Source organism: Stegodyphus dumicola, chromosome 9 (assembly GCF_044657685.1).
Source record: "Stegodyphus dumicola isolate Sdum_Otavi_A_Nest chromosome 9, ASM4465768v1".
Classification (NCBI taxonomy): Eukaryota; Metazoa; Arthropoda; class Arachnida; order Araneae; family Eresidae; genus Stegodyphus; species Stegodyphus dumicola.
In genome coordinates this window covers 22501089-22521210 of record NC_140776.1, presented here as the reverse complement: position 1 = coordinate 22521210, position 20122 = coordinate 22501089, and the positions used below count along the sequence as shown (strand labels likewise).

General features: G+C 33.6%; 1 protein-coding gene across 3 annotated transcripts in view; it reads right to left on the bottom strand.

The window, feature by feature from the left end:
- Nucleotides 1-2156: 2156 nt before the first annotated feature.
- Nucleotides 2157-20122, bottom strand: part of LOC118198685 (stomatin-2-like) — a 113860-nt gene continuing 95894 nt past the window's right edge. For all 3 annotated transcript variants that reach the window (XM_035370422.2, XM_035370423.2, XM_035370424.2), the window contains 4 exons: nucleotides 18622-18825; nucleotides 16155-16210; nucleotides 13432-13510; nucleotides 2157-6605 (listed from right to left, as the gene is read on the bottom strand). In XM_035370422.2, coding sequence (XP_035226313.1) covers nucleotides 6396-6605; nucleotides 13432-13510; nucleotides 16155-16210; nucleotides 18622-18825 — 549 coding nt within the window. In that variant the 3' untranslated portion in view covers nucleotides 2157-6395. The remainder of the gene's footprint in view (nucleotides 6606-13431; nucleotides 13511-16154; nucleotides 16211-18621; nucleotides 18826-20122) is intronic.

Sequence of the window (20122 nt, the reverse complement as noted above, 5' to 3'; positions counted from 1 at the left end):
CTCAGAAATTTAAAATTACATTTCACGTAGGTCTTATGTGTCCATTTTTAACAACATGCTATAATTATAAAGGGTTCAGTGTGCATTTAGAAGTTGTATCATAACACTTAAGGCTAAAAATATATAGAAAATGGACATATATATACTTTATACTATAATAACGATTCATGCAAGGCAAAATAATAATTTATAAACATTTGCATTATACGTGCATTGTGAGAGAAAAGTAGAATATTAATATATTATGTTAAATTCAACCCGTAAAATGGAAAATAATTTTCCGTTAAGGTATTTGATACAAGATATATAAACAGGCACAAATTATCTTTACCCGATTATTAAATATCATAGTTTATAAGTGAACAGCAATTTTTTATAGAAATCAGTATCATGTTAAAAATGCATAAAGATATTTTAATGTTTATTCTTTCTTTATTGAATAATTTATTACTGTAACGAAAAACAGAGAAAGCAAAAAATTAATAAAACCATCATTTACTTTCCTAATGACTCCGAATAATGGAAAATTAGAAAAAAAATGTAAAAATCAACAAGCTATATCTGAATTTTGAAAGACTATTCGACTAATATATATGCATATATATATGAATTTATTTATTATATATAATAAATAACAGATACTGAGTTTGATTCCGTTGGTACTACAAAATTTAACAGGGAGACTTATTCCATAAAATTATTTTATTTTATAAAATGTCTCGTTAGAATAAGCAGGAAGCTAGGATAATATCTTTATCACTTAGCAAATTTATAACAATTTGGTCTGAAACCTTTTGTTAGAGTATTTACAATAATGTTCTTTCTGAGGGAAAAAAAGCTGAATTTAAAAACTGAGGTGAAAAAAGAATAATATTATTTTTTTATTTTTATAAAATTTATATTCTGCAAAACTGCCTTTCGAAACCACTAATTTCATTTCTGAATATTTTGAAATTTTTTTAATTGTTACAAGAGAATCATTTAGATAAAATGCATTCTTTAAAAATAAGTGTTTTATTTTTAATACTGTTTCAAACAATTACTACTTCAACGCTAATCTAAAGTATTATAGTTTTTATTTTACAATACACTCAAGTTTGAAAAATGCTTTATAACTCTAAGCTTTAATTAACGTTTCCAATTTCAGAAATTTATATTTGAAGGTAATTTTTTTTTTTATTTTTGTAATAGAAAATTGAGCATTTATAAAATTTAATACTTATATACACATGAAAGTTCACTGATATAAATCATAAAATCTGAATGCATTATAAATCACCGCTTGAAAATTACACTTCTTTCACTGTTAAGCATCCTGTTTCATAAAATTTCAGAAAGACTACCTTCTTAAATCATTAATAAAATGAAAACATTTAGAATGGAAAAAAAAATTAAAACATTCTCTTTATCTGAAATAGAAGTTTTTCCTGAAACGTATGCAAATGTCAAACTGATTTTATTCTTCAGTTCATTAGCTACATAAAGATGTGAATTATCAGAATCATAAACATGAAAAGTCCAATCGCAGGGTACCATATTTACATTCTATATAGCTTTTCATATTTAAGAAATTTTTAAAGAGATCACTAAACAAAGAACATCTTTAAAGAATGCTTTAAAATTTCATATCTTAACATTCGAATGAATAACATTCAACTTCTAAATTTATTTATTGCATATTTTGAACTACAAAGTTTTTTAAGAATATGCAATTAATTTTTAAAGCTAGAGTAAAAACATTTTTATAAAATCCTTGAATTAGATAAAAACATTTCAGAATTACTGTACGTAAGGCTATAGCTTCTAAAGCATTACAATTATCTTAATTTCGAAAATGGAAGCAAATATGCACGTATGCATAATTTAAGCATACTTACACAATATTTATAATTTTTATACCCAAATAAAACTTTGAAGCTTATAAATAAACTAACTTTACAATTTACATTACCTCTAAAAATTTTAATTATGTTCTTTTCACAAAAGTGTTAGCATTTAATGTTTGAAAAACAATTGTAATCATTTCAAACAATATACACTGCGGAAAAAAAAAGGACAGTTCTATATTTCCCTTTATACTGGGCCGATTGACGAAATTCAACATTTTCGTGTCTCGAAAGCGCGACTTAGGATATGTATTACATTTTTATATAGCATTGTTCTAATACAGGTATTTTGACGCAAAATCGGACTTTCCTGAAATGACATGCCAATGTTTTCCATATTTCGATTGTACGGCTTAAATTATGGCTAAATGGTAAATTTTGTAATATTTGGTGGGAAACTTACGGAGAAATTCAAAAATTTATCTTGGCGCATCTTTTTAGTTTGCGCTAAGAATAATTCACTTGGTGAACTTCTTAATTTAAAGCAACCTATTTTCTTTTCCCTTTTTTTTCACTGTACACGAGCGGAAAAAATGTCATCGTTCCTACTTTCAAATAATATTAACAAAGTGCGTAAATCACATTGGAGTTATTATCACTTATAACAAATATGCCAAATTTCAAAACACGGCAATATATAAATTCACGTATATCTTACGAAATTTTGAATAAAAAAAACTCTAATTTTTTGCAAGTATGCTTAGAAATACATCTACATTAAGAGGATGGTAAAACTTTTATAGGTTATAATTCAAATTTGTTTTCGAAAAATTTATAAAAATTATTTAGAAGTGCAAATTTTAAAAATAGATCATACAAATGGGTAAGTTCTATTTGGACTTACCCATTCCTTTTCTTCATTGTCTACGAGCGGGAAAAAAGTCATCATTTATACTTTCAAATAATTTTAAAAAGTGCGTAAAAAACATTATCATTATTACCGCTTATATTAAATACAACAAATGTAGATTCACATATATCTTAGGAAATTTTGAATAAAAAACTAATTTTTTTGCAGGTATTCTTAGAAATACATCTACTTTACATTGATGACGAAACTTTTACAGGTTATAATTCAAAATTTTGTTTTTGAAAAATTTATAAAAATTATTTAAAAATACAAATTTAAAAAATAAATCATAAAACATGGGCGAATGGTATTTGGAAGGAACCTAAATTTCGAAATGTGAAAAGAAGAATCAAATAAGTTTAATAAAAGATATATTAATAAATACATATCAAATTCAGTTAACATGGAGGAGGTAAAATTTTGAGACCTAAATTTTAAAAAACTACTCGTGCGGTTTTTACAAAATTTGGCAGTTTGACATAAGAGCCATAGAATCCAAGTAAGGAAAAACAATTGGCATGTCATTTCAGAAGTCCGATTTTGTGTCAAAATACCTATCTTAGAACAATGCTATATATAAATCTAATACATATCCTAAGTCGCGCTTTCGAGACACGAAAAACGTAAGTTGAATTTCGTCAATCGGCCCAGTAGAACGGGAGATATAGAACTGTCCCTTTTTTTGGCACAGTGTACAATATATTTCATCTTTCGATAAATGCAGATTGATTTCAATGCAGAAAAATCTTGGTGAGTATAATAACCATTACGAATTTTGCTAAGTATTAAACGTTTCTAGTTATCTAACTCCTTTGCAATCAATAATCAACACAATAACTATCTATCTTTCCCTTAAATCATAAGTTATTTAACATAAGTAGTAAAGCTCATTATTTAGTAAATCGCTAACATTTCATAACACAGCTGATTTTGCTTTCAACATTACACAACATCTTAGTTTTCTGATTCCTGTATCACCAATAGACCACAGAAACATATAGCTATTCATTACAGCAAGAAATTCAAAGACACAGGTGAGAAACAGAAACTTACTTTTATAAGATCGCCGTTTCAAAATTGAAGCTTTCATTAGAACACATAAAAGCCATTACGTAGGAGAACGTTTCTGAAAACACGCAATAAGGTGAAATGGTCTGTTACCAGAGCAATCAACAACTTCACTTCCAGTCCAACAAAGCTCATATTTGATTTAAAGAGAATTGCAGAACTTCAGAGTGAAAGATAATAAAGAGAACTATTGAGGTAGTGTAGAGATATTAGGTATTTTTTGGAAGCAAGCAAGGTGAAAAATGAATGAATTGCCTTGGCCAGGAATCAAACCATGGACCTCTGGAATACCGGCCAAGCGTGCAGAACCACTACACCACGAACGCACGCTAAGAAGGTGGGAGAAATACATTATATACTCCCTCTTTTAAAGGGCGACTGGTGTTTTTAGGGGACCCATTCGCCAAATTTTGGGTGTGGAGAGTCATCATCCCTTTTAGTTCAGGCGCCACTGTAGAGACATTAGGTATTTTTTGGAAGCAAGTAAGGTGAAAAATGAGCAATCGCCTTCGACGGGAATTGAACCACGGACCTCTGGAATACCGGCCCAGCGTGCAGAACCACTACACCATGCAGTCACGCTAAGAAGGCGGGAGAAATACCTTATAGGAGGAACGATAAATAGGCTTAAACCTTGAAGTTCCTTGGAATATAAACAAGAGTACTTGTAAAGGACTTAACTGATATTAAACCAACAAAGTACGTCGTATATTTTTGGAACTCAACCAACAAGCTTGCAGCAAGCTTCAAATATATGCATTGTTTTTCTAATAAAAACAAATCACAAATGAGGGTGACTATGCTTTTCTGCTAGCTATGACATCCTGAAATATAAGCCTAGATAACATAAGCACACATTTTGTTACGTACTGAAATAGCATCATGGCGTGAGTGAATTTTTCAGTGGGGACTGAATTAAGGAGTTTTGACGAAAAGCAAAGAATTTCTCATTCAGCTTTTTAATATTTGTTCGAATCCCTTCATAAAAGGAACAAAATATTTGTTATATATGTAAATGTTACAGAATTTATAGTGATGCCTACTCAAGAAACGTTTACTCAGTAGATAACACGTATGCTTTTATTAACATGTCCACTTGATTTTGCAATGGGTGTTCAAAAAATGTCAATACGTTTGTAAGCTTTATCCTAAGTTTCTAGCAGTTAATTTTAGTTAAAGATACTTTCCTGTCCTTCCTAATTTCAGCCTAATAATTCCTAATAAGATATTTCAGCTTAGGATTTCCTACCAGAATATGTTTTTAGAATCGCGTTTAATGCAAATGAGTAGTCGAAGTTTCACTGACTTCGGGAGAGAGTCTCAGACTTTCTGACTAGCGCGCGTTTGTCTTTTGGCTAAGTCTCTCTAAGTTGTTACTGTGCTCGGTCGTATTACAGGCCCTTCATAGCTTCGCTAGCTTATTCGATATTTAAGGGCCAATCACTTAGAATTTTGATAGCTTTATCTATATCTCTTTAGTTATGTCTTATCCTTATTATTTTGAGTTAAAGCCAAGTGGAGGCTTTGCTATACGGCCTGAGAAAGGGGCTTTCTGCGAAACTCTTATTTTGAACAATAAAAAATAATTAACTCTTCTGGAGTTTACGCCTCTATTACTGAACTAAAGCGATTATTCCCTTAGCTGTTCATTAGGTTCTTCCACATCCAGTTGTTAGATAAAAGGGTGGAACCCCACACGTTTATAGTAAAAGTTTTCTGTTATACTAAGCATTGAAATATTTTAATTTAATTCTAAATTTAAATAAAGTTTAATATATGTAAAGCCATTTTATAAGTCACCAAAAAGTACATAAAGTTTTGATAAAGCTGCTTGATTTCTTTTCCAATGGCATTTCTTTTCCCATGGATTTTTACAAAAGCAAAGGAGTCAGGAATTCTATACTTATCTGCAGGTGATACGTTTGTCTCCAGTACAAACAAATGTTTCAGAAATGTGTGGACAAATGCTCTGGAAAATCATCTTAAACATTACCAAACTAAGCAAAAAAAAAAAAAAACTGCATATTTACTAAATTTTCGTAATATTAATTTATGATATGCTTGCTGTAGAAATACCATTAATTATATTAGTTGAACTATTACCTTTTCTAAAATTTTGAGATGACTGCAAAATGTCTTTGAACTACTTTCCACAAATTTGTACTTCATTCATTTATTTTAATATGAGTAATAAGGTTCTGAAATTTGCATTAAAAATTGAAAATAAAAGTAGTATTCTATTAAGTATTAACTCTTTTGCAATTTTGAAAATAAAGCATATAATTAAAAAGAAATACCTGTTTAAATAAAAGTAATTGTATTCTGAGCTCCTTTTTAAACAGCTACTTCCAAAAATCTTTCACTGCATTTAAAGATAGTTTTAAGTTTGTGTTCGAGCGTATAGGTATTGAACAATGAGAAACACTGAATACAACAGCTGAGATCTTACACGGCCACAATCCGGATACATTTACGTGAGCGAGTGTGCTTAGGTCATTAAAGTGGAACTTTTTCCAACGTGTGAAATCAGACAAAACATAAAACTCAATGGCTGTCACGTTTAAAGCATGAGTCTGGATTTATCAGTAGCTTCAGTCAGAAGCAGCCTGAAGCCTGGAGGGCAAAAACTGGCTCAGAAAATCGATAGGCAGCGGAAAGATAATGGTGGAATTCTTTTCTGCCGAGATGGTATTCAATGTCTGGAGATAGCGAAGCTGGAGAGCAGCTGGGGATTGGGCAATTACTTCAGCGGCTTCCTTCAAGGCTCGGGAAGCTTTTTGTTCTCCTTCTGCAGCAATAACCTAAAAGAAGAACGAAAAAAAATAAGGTGTAAAAATGTAAAATGAGATCTAAAAAGGTAACAAACAAATTCGAACACATTTGCTTCAGAAAGTATTTCAAAACAATTCCATTTTAATTAATTAATCTCTGTTGTAGCCATATTTGAACATGTTATTCCAATATAAAAAGTAATCTAACTCACTATTAAAATTCTATTGTATAGGTTGCCCAAAATCTTTTATTAGGTTAGGTTATTTAAAAGCACGCGAAGGCTACCTGCCTAAGAGGACAGATGCCTCCATGGAAGGCTTTCTAAGGGTAAGCAGCTCGTTCACGTTACACACAGGGAAAACCACGAGAAACAGCAACGCAGCCAGCTGACGGGAGACAGAGACACCATCATTGTACCAAGAGGTTAGGTGGTATTGTCTCGCGTCCATCGCAATCATCCGACAGTACACCTCATTTCTTTCTGTGCCCCATAAAAAATAGAGCGGCAGCGGCAGTCGGATGGGTTCTTTGGGAATGGGTTCAGGAGATGGTTAGGGTTGAAGATAATCCCCACATTACTATTAAAACGGCTGTAAATTTGAAATGTGTGTTGTAGTTTATCTCCTAATGTACTCATTGGACCTTTCCATTTTAAAAGTACTATAAGTGGATGAAAGTACCTAGCAGTGCTTTCTGATTCCATTTTCTATGCCATTTTGCAATGTATGGCAATGACAAGTTCAATTACCAATAAGATTACGCCCTTCCTCCCTATCATAGGAATGTGCGAGCATACCTGGATCAAAATAAATCATGTCAAAGGAGAGGTCGCAGGGGACCAATTATGCAGGGCTAAGTTTCCTGCACGATCTCCAGACCTTACGTTACTCAATTTTGTTTTTATGTGGCACAGTAAAAGATGAGGTAAATCACGTATCCTTGACACCCTTTGGGATAAGATTCAAGCGGTGTGCGCTGAAATCCCAACGGACACTTTTTAATCACTTTTTAATCACGGAATCAGTGGTGAGTCTTACTCAGAAATGTTTCGAAGCTGAAGGCCATCATTTTGAACATTTGCTTTAAACACCATTTGGTCATTCCGTTTCATTATAAGACTCATTTTCACGATTTGGAACATCCAGTTTCACCACTTGGAATATCAGTTTCGCCACACTTATTTTTCGCAAAACTTTAACCTTGTGGGTTGGAAAATAAATTTTCTATGACAGTTCAAAGTGTGTCTACATTTCTCTGACGCACCTGTATTAGGCAATAGTTACACCCTAAATGGAAAGTAACATTATAAGGTATTTCTCCCGCCTTTCTAGCGTGCCTTCGTCGTGTAGTGGTCAGCACACTGAGCCGGTATTTCAGAGGTCCGTGGTTCGATTCTCGGCGAAGGAGTTTGCTAATTTTTCATCTCTCCGGCTTTTCCAATTAACCTAATGTCTCTACAACATGGCTGAAAGAGGAAAACTGAGTAACTGATACTCTGGCATAGTTACAAGGCAAAATGGGAATCCAATCTCTCCAATACATAGCTTGACACTAATTTATTCTAACATATATATATTATTTTTACGTTCATTTAAGAAACATCCCATGTTAATGTGTTTTATGGTCTTTTGCGAGAAACGAAAAGAAATAACGTGAATTTTTAGTAGCCAAACAACAAAAATGTTGCCATACTTTACGCTGTCAGATCCATAGAACTCATATCTCTGTCCTAGTACACTACAGCCCTAAAATCTCCTAACAATTTAGCGTCTAAAACTCCATGCGGCTAACAATCCGGATTGAGACCGACTTCAGAGTAAGGCAATACCCAAACAAAACCGACTCTAAGCAAAGAAGATTTAAATATTTAATTTATAATCTTCTTTCATTAGTGTATGAAGCGTGTTATGTTATGTGAGCAGAAAGAATGCAAATATAGAAATATAAAATTTGAACAAAATGCAGAATTAGAATAATGTACTAAATAGCAACGCCAAAACTGTTTCAAAAAATCTACAGAAATATTTAACAAAAATCTATATAGCGTGTTTATAAGAGTCTGCGTGAGCACTAAAGCGTCTGCTACTTTAGGAGTGACTTCTACGAGTACAGTTCACGCAAATTTTGTAATAATTAGTTTACTCAGCCAAATGTGCATTATCGATATATTTACTTTATATTGTTTTTAGAATCAACAAACGATTCACGTACATTTGTACATTTTATAAAATGCGGTTTAGGGAATAGTTACCTTTTGGGAATAGTACTTAACTCGTAAAACTGCTAAAAACTGTCACACTCAAATGAAAAAATAATACTTGACTTTTTTATTGCTAATGCGACAACAATAACGTCTTTTCTTGAAATAAAAATTCGAGCTTATAACAAACTAACCCTTACATGCTAGCAATTGTTATATAAATAACGCTCTAATATCACATCTTAAAGAACTCTTAATATCGTACAGCGAAATTTTAGAATTAAAAATCTTTCGACTACAAATTTATATCGAAAGTTCTTAGACTTGAAATAAAAAATCTGATTATATTTACCCTTAAATTATTCCGAAAGATATTCGGTTTTTATATTGGTCTATATCCCCAACAAGATAGACAACTGAAGTGTAAAAATACAAATGGCAATCTAATATATGCACGTGGAGTTTTCCGCAGTGCAGATATTAGTTGACTCACCAATAATCTCAGTAAATGCAAAATGAGGATCTTTACACAAGTAGGAACCCTTCACAAGCTGAACAGTAGTCATCTTGCTCGCTGGGACTGTTGCTTCATGGGTTAATGTCAAACCTGTATACATCCATTGGCATGAACAGCTGGTATCACGACTTATTAGCTATACTGAACCGTTAAGTACCCACCAGTTTCGAGCAGTGTTGCACCAGTTTAATGGATGCCCATTAGCAATGTGCTTTTAGCCAGAAAAAGGTGTCTAACTCAGTTGGCTTTTATCAGTATGGAAATTTGGACTGATCATCGGCTGTTTCACTTCACTGGTATTCGTATCGATTACCAAATCATTGCGTATTAAATTATCCCACTTGTGCTCTAGAGTACAAGTGGGATAATTTAATACGCAATTGAGTGTAATGCACGCAGTGTAATGCACAGAGTTAACATGTTAATGCCTCCATCAAGAGCTCTTTGCTTACACTTCATGAGAAATTCATTTCAAAACCCATTGCTTATCCATCAGAATAAGCTAACCTAATATAAAAAAGTTTGAATTTTTCGTTTGCTGATATTTGTATGAACATGAGCATTTACGAAGATGGTCAATTGTTGCAACGCGTTGCTAACATCTGTGTTCTCAGATCAGATTAAGCAACGGGAGGTGGCCAATTGTTGCAGCGCGTTGCTAACATCTGTGTTCTCAGATCAGATTAAGCAACGGGAGTTACAACGAAGGTACTTGAATTTTTTTCCCCACATCAAACTTCATTTGGTTGCAGTTTTTCTGAAATTTTGTGTAGTCTCGAAGTTCCTCAAGAAGTGGTTTTACAGCTAACAAAGCAGTGAGCAAATTTTCTTAAGGCATGCTAATCCATTTCTTTGTTTAAGTTTCACAAAATATCAATTAAGACGGATATAATGTTGAAAACATAAGAATACATTTTAAAATGTTTGTTTAAACTAAAAACTGTAACTTGCGCATCTTACTCTTATCTTACAAAAGACTGATTAATATTAGGTTGGTGAAAATTTATGTCCCTTTCTGAATCCGGTGAAAGATTTTTTTACTGGAATTTTCTCAAGATTCATTTTGTAGGGATACAAAAATTGAAGGTATGAAGCTACACGAAACACATCCTTTAGGCATGCTCCTTTGGCTAAGTTTTCTGATTATGGTTGTTTACTCTAAAGATATGCGTTTAATGATCCAAACCGAATCGTAACATTAACAATTGCAACCCCGAAAGTACTATGTATATAATATAAGTAAAAGCTAAAGATTCCCACAGTTCCATTCAGGACGGCACTTCAGCTTCGAATAGTGCTTAGCCACATAGGCCGAAGAGTTGACATTATTAAAGGAATACGTTTTCAGCCAATGAGAAATTTACACAATATTAAAATAAAATTTTACATAGTTTTTATAGCTACATTTACATTCGTGGGTAGTGTATAGCAATCATTCGTCGATGTTCAAATTACTTCTTGCAATAAAACATGTACAGCTTTGAAAATTACAGAGGGTGTAACAGAACTGATATTCGCACTTTTAAGAAGCAATAAAACATGCAAAAGTAACATGTTTTCGTCCCATAATGGGTATTGGAGTGCGAAATGAGAATAATGTATTGAATGCAAAGTGTATATGTGCGCGATTTGCAAGTCACTGTGTGTATGTGCGCGATTTGCAAGTCATGTGTAGTGGAAGCACAGTGAGTATGAAGAATATGGAAAACGAAAAGACGTTTTAATCATGGATATTTACAAGAACTAATATTTGATAGTTCCAAGAATTGTTTAAACGAACGGGCATTAATTGCAACGCATGCCTGACAACGGGTTCGTTACGATTTAGAAAATGACTAACATGCCGCGTGCTTTTACAAGAGCAATGTTAATTCTGGCTACAAGATCTTCAGAAAAGTCATTCTGCTTCTCATAAATGAAGATCCGTTGTCAGCAAATATGATAGACCAGCTGTCATATTTTAGCTCTCGGGAAGCAAGCTACAGCAGTGGTGGTATATGTATCTGAACACAGAGCAAGGAAGTTTTCCTTCAGATGTCTTACCGCTGCATTGATACTTCGCAGGATTTCTACTATCAAAATTACTAGAAGTTATATTTGAAGAGTAGGGTCTCTGTGTCAACATGAACGATATATCAATAAAATCCGAACTGCTTTTACTACAAGTCCACCAACACAAATAAAACTTTTCCATGGGATTTACGGGAGCAATCTGCCAAGCATTAAGATAACCACCAATCTAACGTTTGAGCAATCACAGCATATGGCTAACAAACATGTTGAAATATGTCTATAGCATGGAATTATTCTATTCTCTAAGATAAGGTGCAAGGTGAATTACTAGAAGTTTGAAGAGATTTGCGTTAAATAGTTTTCTTTATATTCTGTGTAGTCTAGATCTTATCATATTGCCACACTTTCAGGTGGCTAAGTTGTACTATTTAGAAACAGTTAGTCAACAGTGATACAAAGGGGATTACATAGTTAGCGGATTTCTTCACTTCTAAAGCAGTATTGGTAGTTCCGGATCTGGGAACGATTCCAGGTAAACGGGCTGGCTGTATGCGCCGTTTTGTGGTTTTCCCATGTGTAACGTGGATAAGAGAAAATGTCCCTTAAAAATTCCACCACGATATGGCATCTCTCCCCTTAGGTAGATAGTCGTATTGCGCTTTGATATATTAAGGAGTGTTGGAAGAGGAACAATCTTAAAAAAATAGTGATTTGGGATTTTTGCATTTTCAAATTCTCTTCACTTTTAGCTCTCTAAAATACCATGCAGTAATCACTATGAAAATTATAGTTGTAAAAATTCTAGTTTTAATTTATCATCGAATGCTCTCATAAATGAGGACTTTTACATAAAAATGCGGTTTTCTCCAAATGTGTTTTTTATACTCGATGTACCTTTTCTCAGGAACTACTGCTCACAGGTATGTACATTTTTTATGGCTTATTTATTATGTTTCCTAATAGTTATTGAAATGTGCTTTTGTGATAAACTAAGGAAAAAATTCACAATATTTTTCTGAGAAAAGTGATAAATTTTCTATAAATTACTCTAAAAGTCAAAAAGGATTCAAAAGCTCATTTCAGTATAATCAAATAGATAAATCAATTTCAGTATAAAGATAGGTGTACTTTAATTACACAAAAAATTTCAAACGTGTATGTATAGCAGATTTTGAGAAAGATACGTCGAAAATGGCCATTTTAACATTGTTTGTATAGAGAATTCCGACTCCCCTTAAATAAAATCAAGCGTCTAGAGAAGATTTGTTCTGCCGAAGTTAGTTCCGTAAATTTCCTGAACGTTAGCAAAAATTCATCCGTGCTGATTCATCGCTTAAATTTTGCGAAGATAAGTTTCACTTTTACGCAATATAGATATTTATCATACGCTCCTGAAATAGTCAGAACGTTCCTCATTAGCCTGTACATATACAATTATACAGCTGGCCCAAAGTAGGATTTCCCTTCTTTCAGAAACTGAATTTGCCCGAATGGGATAGGAATTATTATTCACAGTTGTATAATAGCAAAAGATTTTATCATGGAATGTAAAATTTTCTGAACAAACGTCGACGGTACTTTACATCATGGAAAGAAATATAAATATTTTATTCACATTTTTGAAATCGTACAAATTTATGTTAGAGAGATTTGATACGCAGTATGATTATGAAATATAGCTTTTTAAAAACAAAATCTTTAAAACGTTATAACGTATTTTTTGAATGTCTTCGTGGTATAACGGTTAGCATATTCGACGCGTAATTGAGCGATCCAGGATTCGAGTTCCGGCGAGGGCTTTGCACATTTTTCACGTCTCGAGCAACAAAATAACCTAATGATTCCACAACATATTCGTAAAACTTGAGCTGTTCTTATATGTTAATTACGGTTATTGTTATTGCCTTGAGAACTGTTATATTTATTTAAATGGGTACATAAATTCTCGAAATTTCTGGAAAAATGCAAGCTTAAAAGGATACAGTTTCCACAATTTGTTTTTTTAAACAGATATTAGATGATTTTGCTTTCGTTGTGTAAATTGTTCATATAAAAAATAAAACATGGATTTTTCAAATTTAGTGATTATTGGAGGAGGAAAAATGTGAGTAAAGTGGTTTCTTACCTTAGCTCTAGCTTCTCGTGCAGCTTCAGCTTCTGCCGCCATTGCTCTTTGTAGCTGAACAGGCAAGCGTACATCTTTGCTGTTAAAAAAATATTCGAGATTCTTCAAAGCCGAAAATAAAGTTTAGACAGAAACATAGAATTGAGTAACATTAACTAATAGTTACAATTAATGCAAGGCCAATAGTCGATATCAAAGTTCATATATTTCAGCTTCTTGTATACAATTTCTTTTTATATACAAGTTCTACTGATTTTATTAATTGATTAAGTCATATTTATATTCCTTGGCATTATTTATTCCTTACACTTTTTATTTATTCTTCTTCCTGATTGTGAATATAATATTTTAAAATCTTTATTTCCCAATTTTTATTTCAGTTAATTTATAATGCATTTTTAAATGCGTAAATTGTACAGCTACAGACGTATTTATACTATTAAAATTACACATGCGCGGAATACTATATATGATTTTATAATGCCTTTATGCCTATTTTTTGGACTGGTAAAAACTTCGTGTTGTAATGTTACGCAATAGTAACTGTAAGTTAGGAATTTAGTTATTCCTCATAGCCCGAGCAGTGTTTAATCAATGTGTAGGAAAGGAAACGGTTGCAATTAATTTATTAACGGTTGCAAGTTAGAATAACTTATAGGTTATTATTAAAGAAAAAAGTAACTAGGAACAAGGATATGCTTTGACCGAAACTTCTAGAGAAGTTCACTTTAATAATTAATGCGCATTCATAATGGTAAGAAAACTCTAAGAATTAGTGTTTCCAACGTCTATACTATTTCTATTTCAGAGAAAATACTGTCTGGTTGTAACAAACGTTTTGCGCCAGAAAATGTTTTTAATAAAGTTAGAAAAAGACATGAAAGCAGAATTTTTAGTGCGTGTAGTAATCACAACCCATATCTATGACTTTTTTGTCAACGTTTTGGTAGTTTTTCAAAAACTTCGCCCGAGAAACTTGGTGGCCGCTCGTCCAAAAACATATCAACCTCGACTAGAAGAGAAACATGCTAATGTGACAATCAAAATCGTAAAAACAACCTTGCATTTAGCGTAGGTATAATGAAACACTCAATCGATTTCGAGGGCAGCTAAAGGTCCCTCCTCATCAGGAGAAAGAAATACCTAGAAAGAAGAAAATAAAGGAGAAGGAGTCTCAGAAACACGTGGTCCTTATCAGCACTGCACGTGGTTATAACTGGATTTTTAATCAGAGTTGCACTGGCCGCCTACTTTTACTGAGCCAGGCTATCTGATCAAGCATAAAGGACAAGAAAAATTAGCGAAGTTAAAATAGGGAGCGAGCGGCAAATGCACCTTCACGCTCAAAATCTGAACTTCAAATAATGGAAAGCAACCTTCAAAATCTATTTGTGTTTCATTATACCTACGCTAAATACAAGGTTGTTTTTATGATTTTGAATATCAACCTCATTTCGGACGTCATGCGCAGAATAGAAGATAGCACGCGCAAGATGCAGCTGCAGTTGTGAAAAAAGGTAGAAGACCGAAGGAGCGATGTTGGGGGTTATATGGTGGGTGTGACAAAAGATCGCATTTGAGTCCAGCCTGTAAATGTAGACAGAATGCCTGTTCGTACAGAATGAAGCCTGTGAATCCAGACACATGTGGTCTTGCATTATCTTGATGGGACATTACCATTTTTGGGCCCGAACTCAGATAGACGTTTTTCTTTTACAGCAGCGTCAACACGAACTAGCATCTCGCTGTACACCTTACTTACAGTGAGACCTTACCTTTTTCCAGATACGTTTTGTGAATAAATACCACGGCAATGCCGTCAGATGCAAAGCATGGTCTTTTGCTAGTCAAACTGCGCTTTGCGACGCTGCCGACAGGCTCACCGGGCGCAGATCAACCCACGTTTTGGCCTGTGTTTTTGAAGTAAATACACTTTTCATCCCAAGTGACTATCTTGTCCAGAATTTTGTCCTTGCGTTGATATTCCAGCAGCTTAGTGCAGGCCAAACACGTCTGTCATCATCTGCTTGAAATAGCCCATGTAGCACCCAGCGATTGAACTTGTACGTCAAGTTTATATGCAATGCATAGCACGAATAATGTACGTGGCACTAACATCTAACTCCTCAAAAAGCTCTCGACTGGCTGCATACTGATCTTCTTCCACAAGTTCTCGCTGGCGGGCCTCATCAACATCAGTAGGCCAGCCACTTGTTGCGCTCTACTTGTTGAATGTCATAATCCTTGTTTTTGAACTTATATATTGAACAGTACCAACCTTCACAGTGTCATATGATACAATAGAACCTAAAGTTGAACACATGATTTGGTGACATTTTGTTCCTGACGTTTTGCAACAGAACCGGAAGTAAATGAGGTTTCTGTCTGGTAACGTGGTAGTTCCACTTCAGAAGCCTTGTACATAATGATAACGATGTTTTTACAAATTTCACAACGCAGTGTTCTAAAGCAAGTCTCTTTCCTTCAAATGCCAAATATCATTTGACAAAATCTGATTAAACACTCCAACGCGAACTGTTTGCGGAGACGATATTTGCGGTGGCAGGAAAGATTCGTTAAAACCCGATATTAAATCGTTTAAATGAATAATTATTTTATATACAATTGGACAGAGTTGAAAACCTTCGCTCTCTTATTCTAAATATTATATAATCTGTAAGCTTAACAATTATTGTTTTAAAGGTTAAAAAGTGTCAACTTACATTTCAACTCGTTCTACCTTGATCCCCCAGCGGTCGGTAGCTTCGTCTAAGCAGTTCTGAAATAAAATATATATATATATATATATATATAAAAAATCAGTATATTAATATAAGAACTTCTAACACCTGTAATAAAAGGAACCTGAAATTTAAATTCAAAGCCGTGACAAACGTGAGGTGAATGAGGCACTTGCCTGCGGCACTCAAATAGTTGGGGCGCAAAACTGCAAGTAAATCATAAGAAATTAATTTTTTTAAGAACAAAAGGAACTTTTAAACATGAATTAATTTATTTCCTGTCTTTTTAAATATATAATATAGGCAACTGAACTTTACATTTTGTATATGATGTACAACAATATCGCAAAATAATTTAAAACAGCATATATTTAGAATTTTCGATATAGTCTCGATCATAGTAGAGTCTCGATCGCTGGAGATGCTGTCCTGGAGATCCATGTGCGTATCGTATGCTGTGTCCTACGTAATATAGACCAATTCCAATGGTTATGAAACTATAAAATTATTGCGACTGTAAAAATGTTAAATGTAATCCTGAAGTTTCGGCTTATCGAATCTCAACAGTAATTTCTTTCAGCAATAATTCAGTATCAATCTGCAAATAACGACTGCTTTTTAATCGTTTGAAAATTATACTCCGCATCCATACTGTGGCTAAACTATCTTCTTTTAAATTGCATTAGATAATTCCGAAAACATGCTTTTATGCTTTTATTTCAGCAATTACTGATAAGCTTAAAATTACCGTACTTACGAGGGTTGCTGTTTATATTTCTGGTCTAATAATGAAACAAAAAACGATAATTATGATAGAAATTTGTTTTATTGCTTTTCAAAATATTCTTCGTGAAGATCAATACACTTTTGCATACGTTTGAACTAATTTTCGAAGCACTTTTTCCACTCTGATTGAGGTAACTCCAAAACATGCGTTTTGAATGCATCAACTGCTTCTTCGGGTGTCACAAATCGCTGACCACGTAATTGATTTTGGATGAGCGGAAATTAAAAAACAGTCATTGTGTGCCAAATCAGGGCTATACGGCGGATGACCCATCAATTAGATGTTTTAGTCAGTCAAAAATTCCTCTGTTTGAGCCGATGTTCCACGAACAACTTTTGTTTGATTTGGCTCGTCTTGGAAGATCCATACAGTCGACTGCTATTTTAATTAGAGGTCATATTCATAAATCTATGATTCGTCACCTGTGTAGTTATTATACACAGCCTATGATGCACCTTGAATGTATTTTTCGAACATTTAGTTGCACCAATCCAGCGTTTGTCACATCATGCGAGATTCAACGAGAAAAAATCTTTTTTACGGCCAAATATTCATCTAATATCTTATTGATGCTTGTCATACCGATGCTCAAAGATGTCTCAATCTCACGGTATGTCCCATGACGATGTTGGTTTATCAGTTTACGCACAGCATCGATATTTTCTGGCACAACAACCGGATTTGGAAGAACTTCACGTACCGTATTTGACGGCATATAAGACGCACCCTTATTTGGAAGGCCACACACAAGGAAAAAAAGTTTTAATAGTCCGCGCGACAGCACGGTACCACAATAACTTAAAATATGGTTTCTTTTAGTTCTCACGTTTCGTAAAAGCCAAATAAACAATCATTGAATGCAATTACCAAACATATTGGCTTTATCCGGGCTAAAAATAGCATTCAGTATTGAAAGTTGACTTGTGTCCTTCACGTATAAGACGCAGGTAAATTTTTTTGAGTCCAAATTTAGGAAACAAAGTGCGTCATATATGCCGTCAAATACGGTAATTCGTCCTGGAGCGAATATCGAGCAGGACTGAATTCGTTATACAAGTTTTTTACAGTGCTGGAGCTTTATCGCTGTCTAAAGAATTAAGTTCATCGAAGCACTCTCATATTGATAATCTAGGAAGTTATGAAAAATAATCGCACGAAAATTTCTCGAGTCAGTCTAGACACAAATCATGCTAAAATTGCAAAACTGTTGCTGTTGTTACATATGGCTTTATTGGAAAGATCAATCCAAACATATAAAACAGCTCAAGTATCACACAAGAGTAATGATAAATAATAAAAAAAGGCAAACATTTATAAAGAATCAGAATAAATGAACACGGGAACAAAAGTAAAAAGTTAAAATTTAAACAACAAGGAAAAGAACATAAGAGATGCAGTCTTTACAAGGAGTTCATGAAAGCTTTGGCATTCCATTATAGTAAATTGCAAAACTTTCTGAAGATGTTACGGTTAAAAATGTCAAACTTTCAGTTGGATTCGTCTGCCGTCGCCTTGTAACACTTACCGTTGCCAAAGCCAGAAATATAAATAGCTATCTTCGTATTAATAAAAAATACAGGCATTTAAAATCCAAAGATGCTCAGTCACAAATGAAGTTAATCGAAAGTATGCCGTATAAATTCAGGAAATCTTTTCGCTTACCTGCATTGTGTTTGAAATTGTTTCCCTGTCAGCAAGAATTTCATGCAGGTTATGAGTTCCAAGCATATTCCTGAGGGTAGTCTGGGCTAGCAAACGAGTACTGTGGTGTGCATTTTCAACATTTGCCACGGAGACGGTTGCATTGTGGACACGGTAGTAAACGACAGCATCTACCGATACAGTAACTGAATCTTTGGTCAATACCTGAAGTAGTTAAAATATATATATATATATAAATTTTTCTAACATATAATTTTAATGAAAATTTAAAGCATTTCGTTTTATGAATTTCCATAAACTTATTTTAAAGCGAAGAAATAATTCTCCGAGATTATTAGTTAAAATTATTTAGGTTGAAATGATTACTGGCCATTATTTCTCTTTAATAATTGCCTTTTATGGTTTTAAACTTCGGTACCATGAATTTTCAACCTGAAAAAATGATAAATTTAACTTAATATATTGATGAAATAATACCATTTATGTTTTACCCAGTATTATACATTGTATTTTATAATATAGTTTAAGCTGATGCAATATTCGCATTTTCGACAAGATGAATATTTATGTGTATTACCAAATTTTATACACAGAGAATATTTTGGAAGTTATTTTGCTAGACATTATTGAAAGATTTATGAAATCTGATTTTAAAATAATAAAGGTACCAGGTGTACAAGATTGAAATGGGGAACTTTTTTTTCTAAAAAGAACATGTTCAGTTCGGAAGAATGATAACATGTGCTTTATTCAGAGTATAATACATCGCCTGTTATACATATTTTCCACCTTTCGGGCAATTTGTGAATACCACGCCAATAAAAATCTTCCCCTTTTGCTGCAAACTATTCACCTAGCCCTTTTTCACATCTTCGTACGAACCAAAGCGCTGCTCAGCAAGTGAGTACATCGATACAAACAAGTGATAATCGGAAGGAACAAAGTCTGATGAGTAAGCCGCATGGTGTAGAACTTCCCAGCTGAGAGCTTCCAATGTGTCGCCAGCAGGTTTTGCCATATGTGATGGAGTATTGTCATGAAGAAAAATGACTTAGCGTTGCCATTTTCGTTATTATGGCCTTTTTCCAAGCAGGGAACGGTTCAAATCGGTCAGTTGTTGTTGGTAACGTTTACTTATTAACCGTTTCTCCAGGTTTTTAACAGCTCATATTAGCCCACGCCCCTCTGGTCTAATTCAAACACAGAGCATTGTCTTTCTGCCAAAGCAATTCAGTCTTGCAGTCAATGTGGATGGTGGGCTTGGGTCTACCCATAATTTTTTGTGCTTAGGATTCTTAAAATAAATGCATTTTTTATCCCTTGTAACTACGGAATGCAAAAACGACTTCCTTTCTTACGAGCGAGCCAAATGTCACACTGTTTTTGAGTTTTTCCATTTGCCTGTTGTTCAACTAAAGATTCAGAAGACCGGTAGATGATGTGCCCATCTACCCGTCTTCTGAATCTTTACCATCTCTCGTAGCCAACTGAAAGCAGCTTG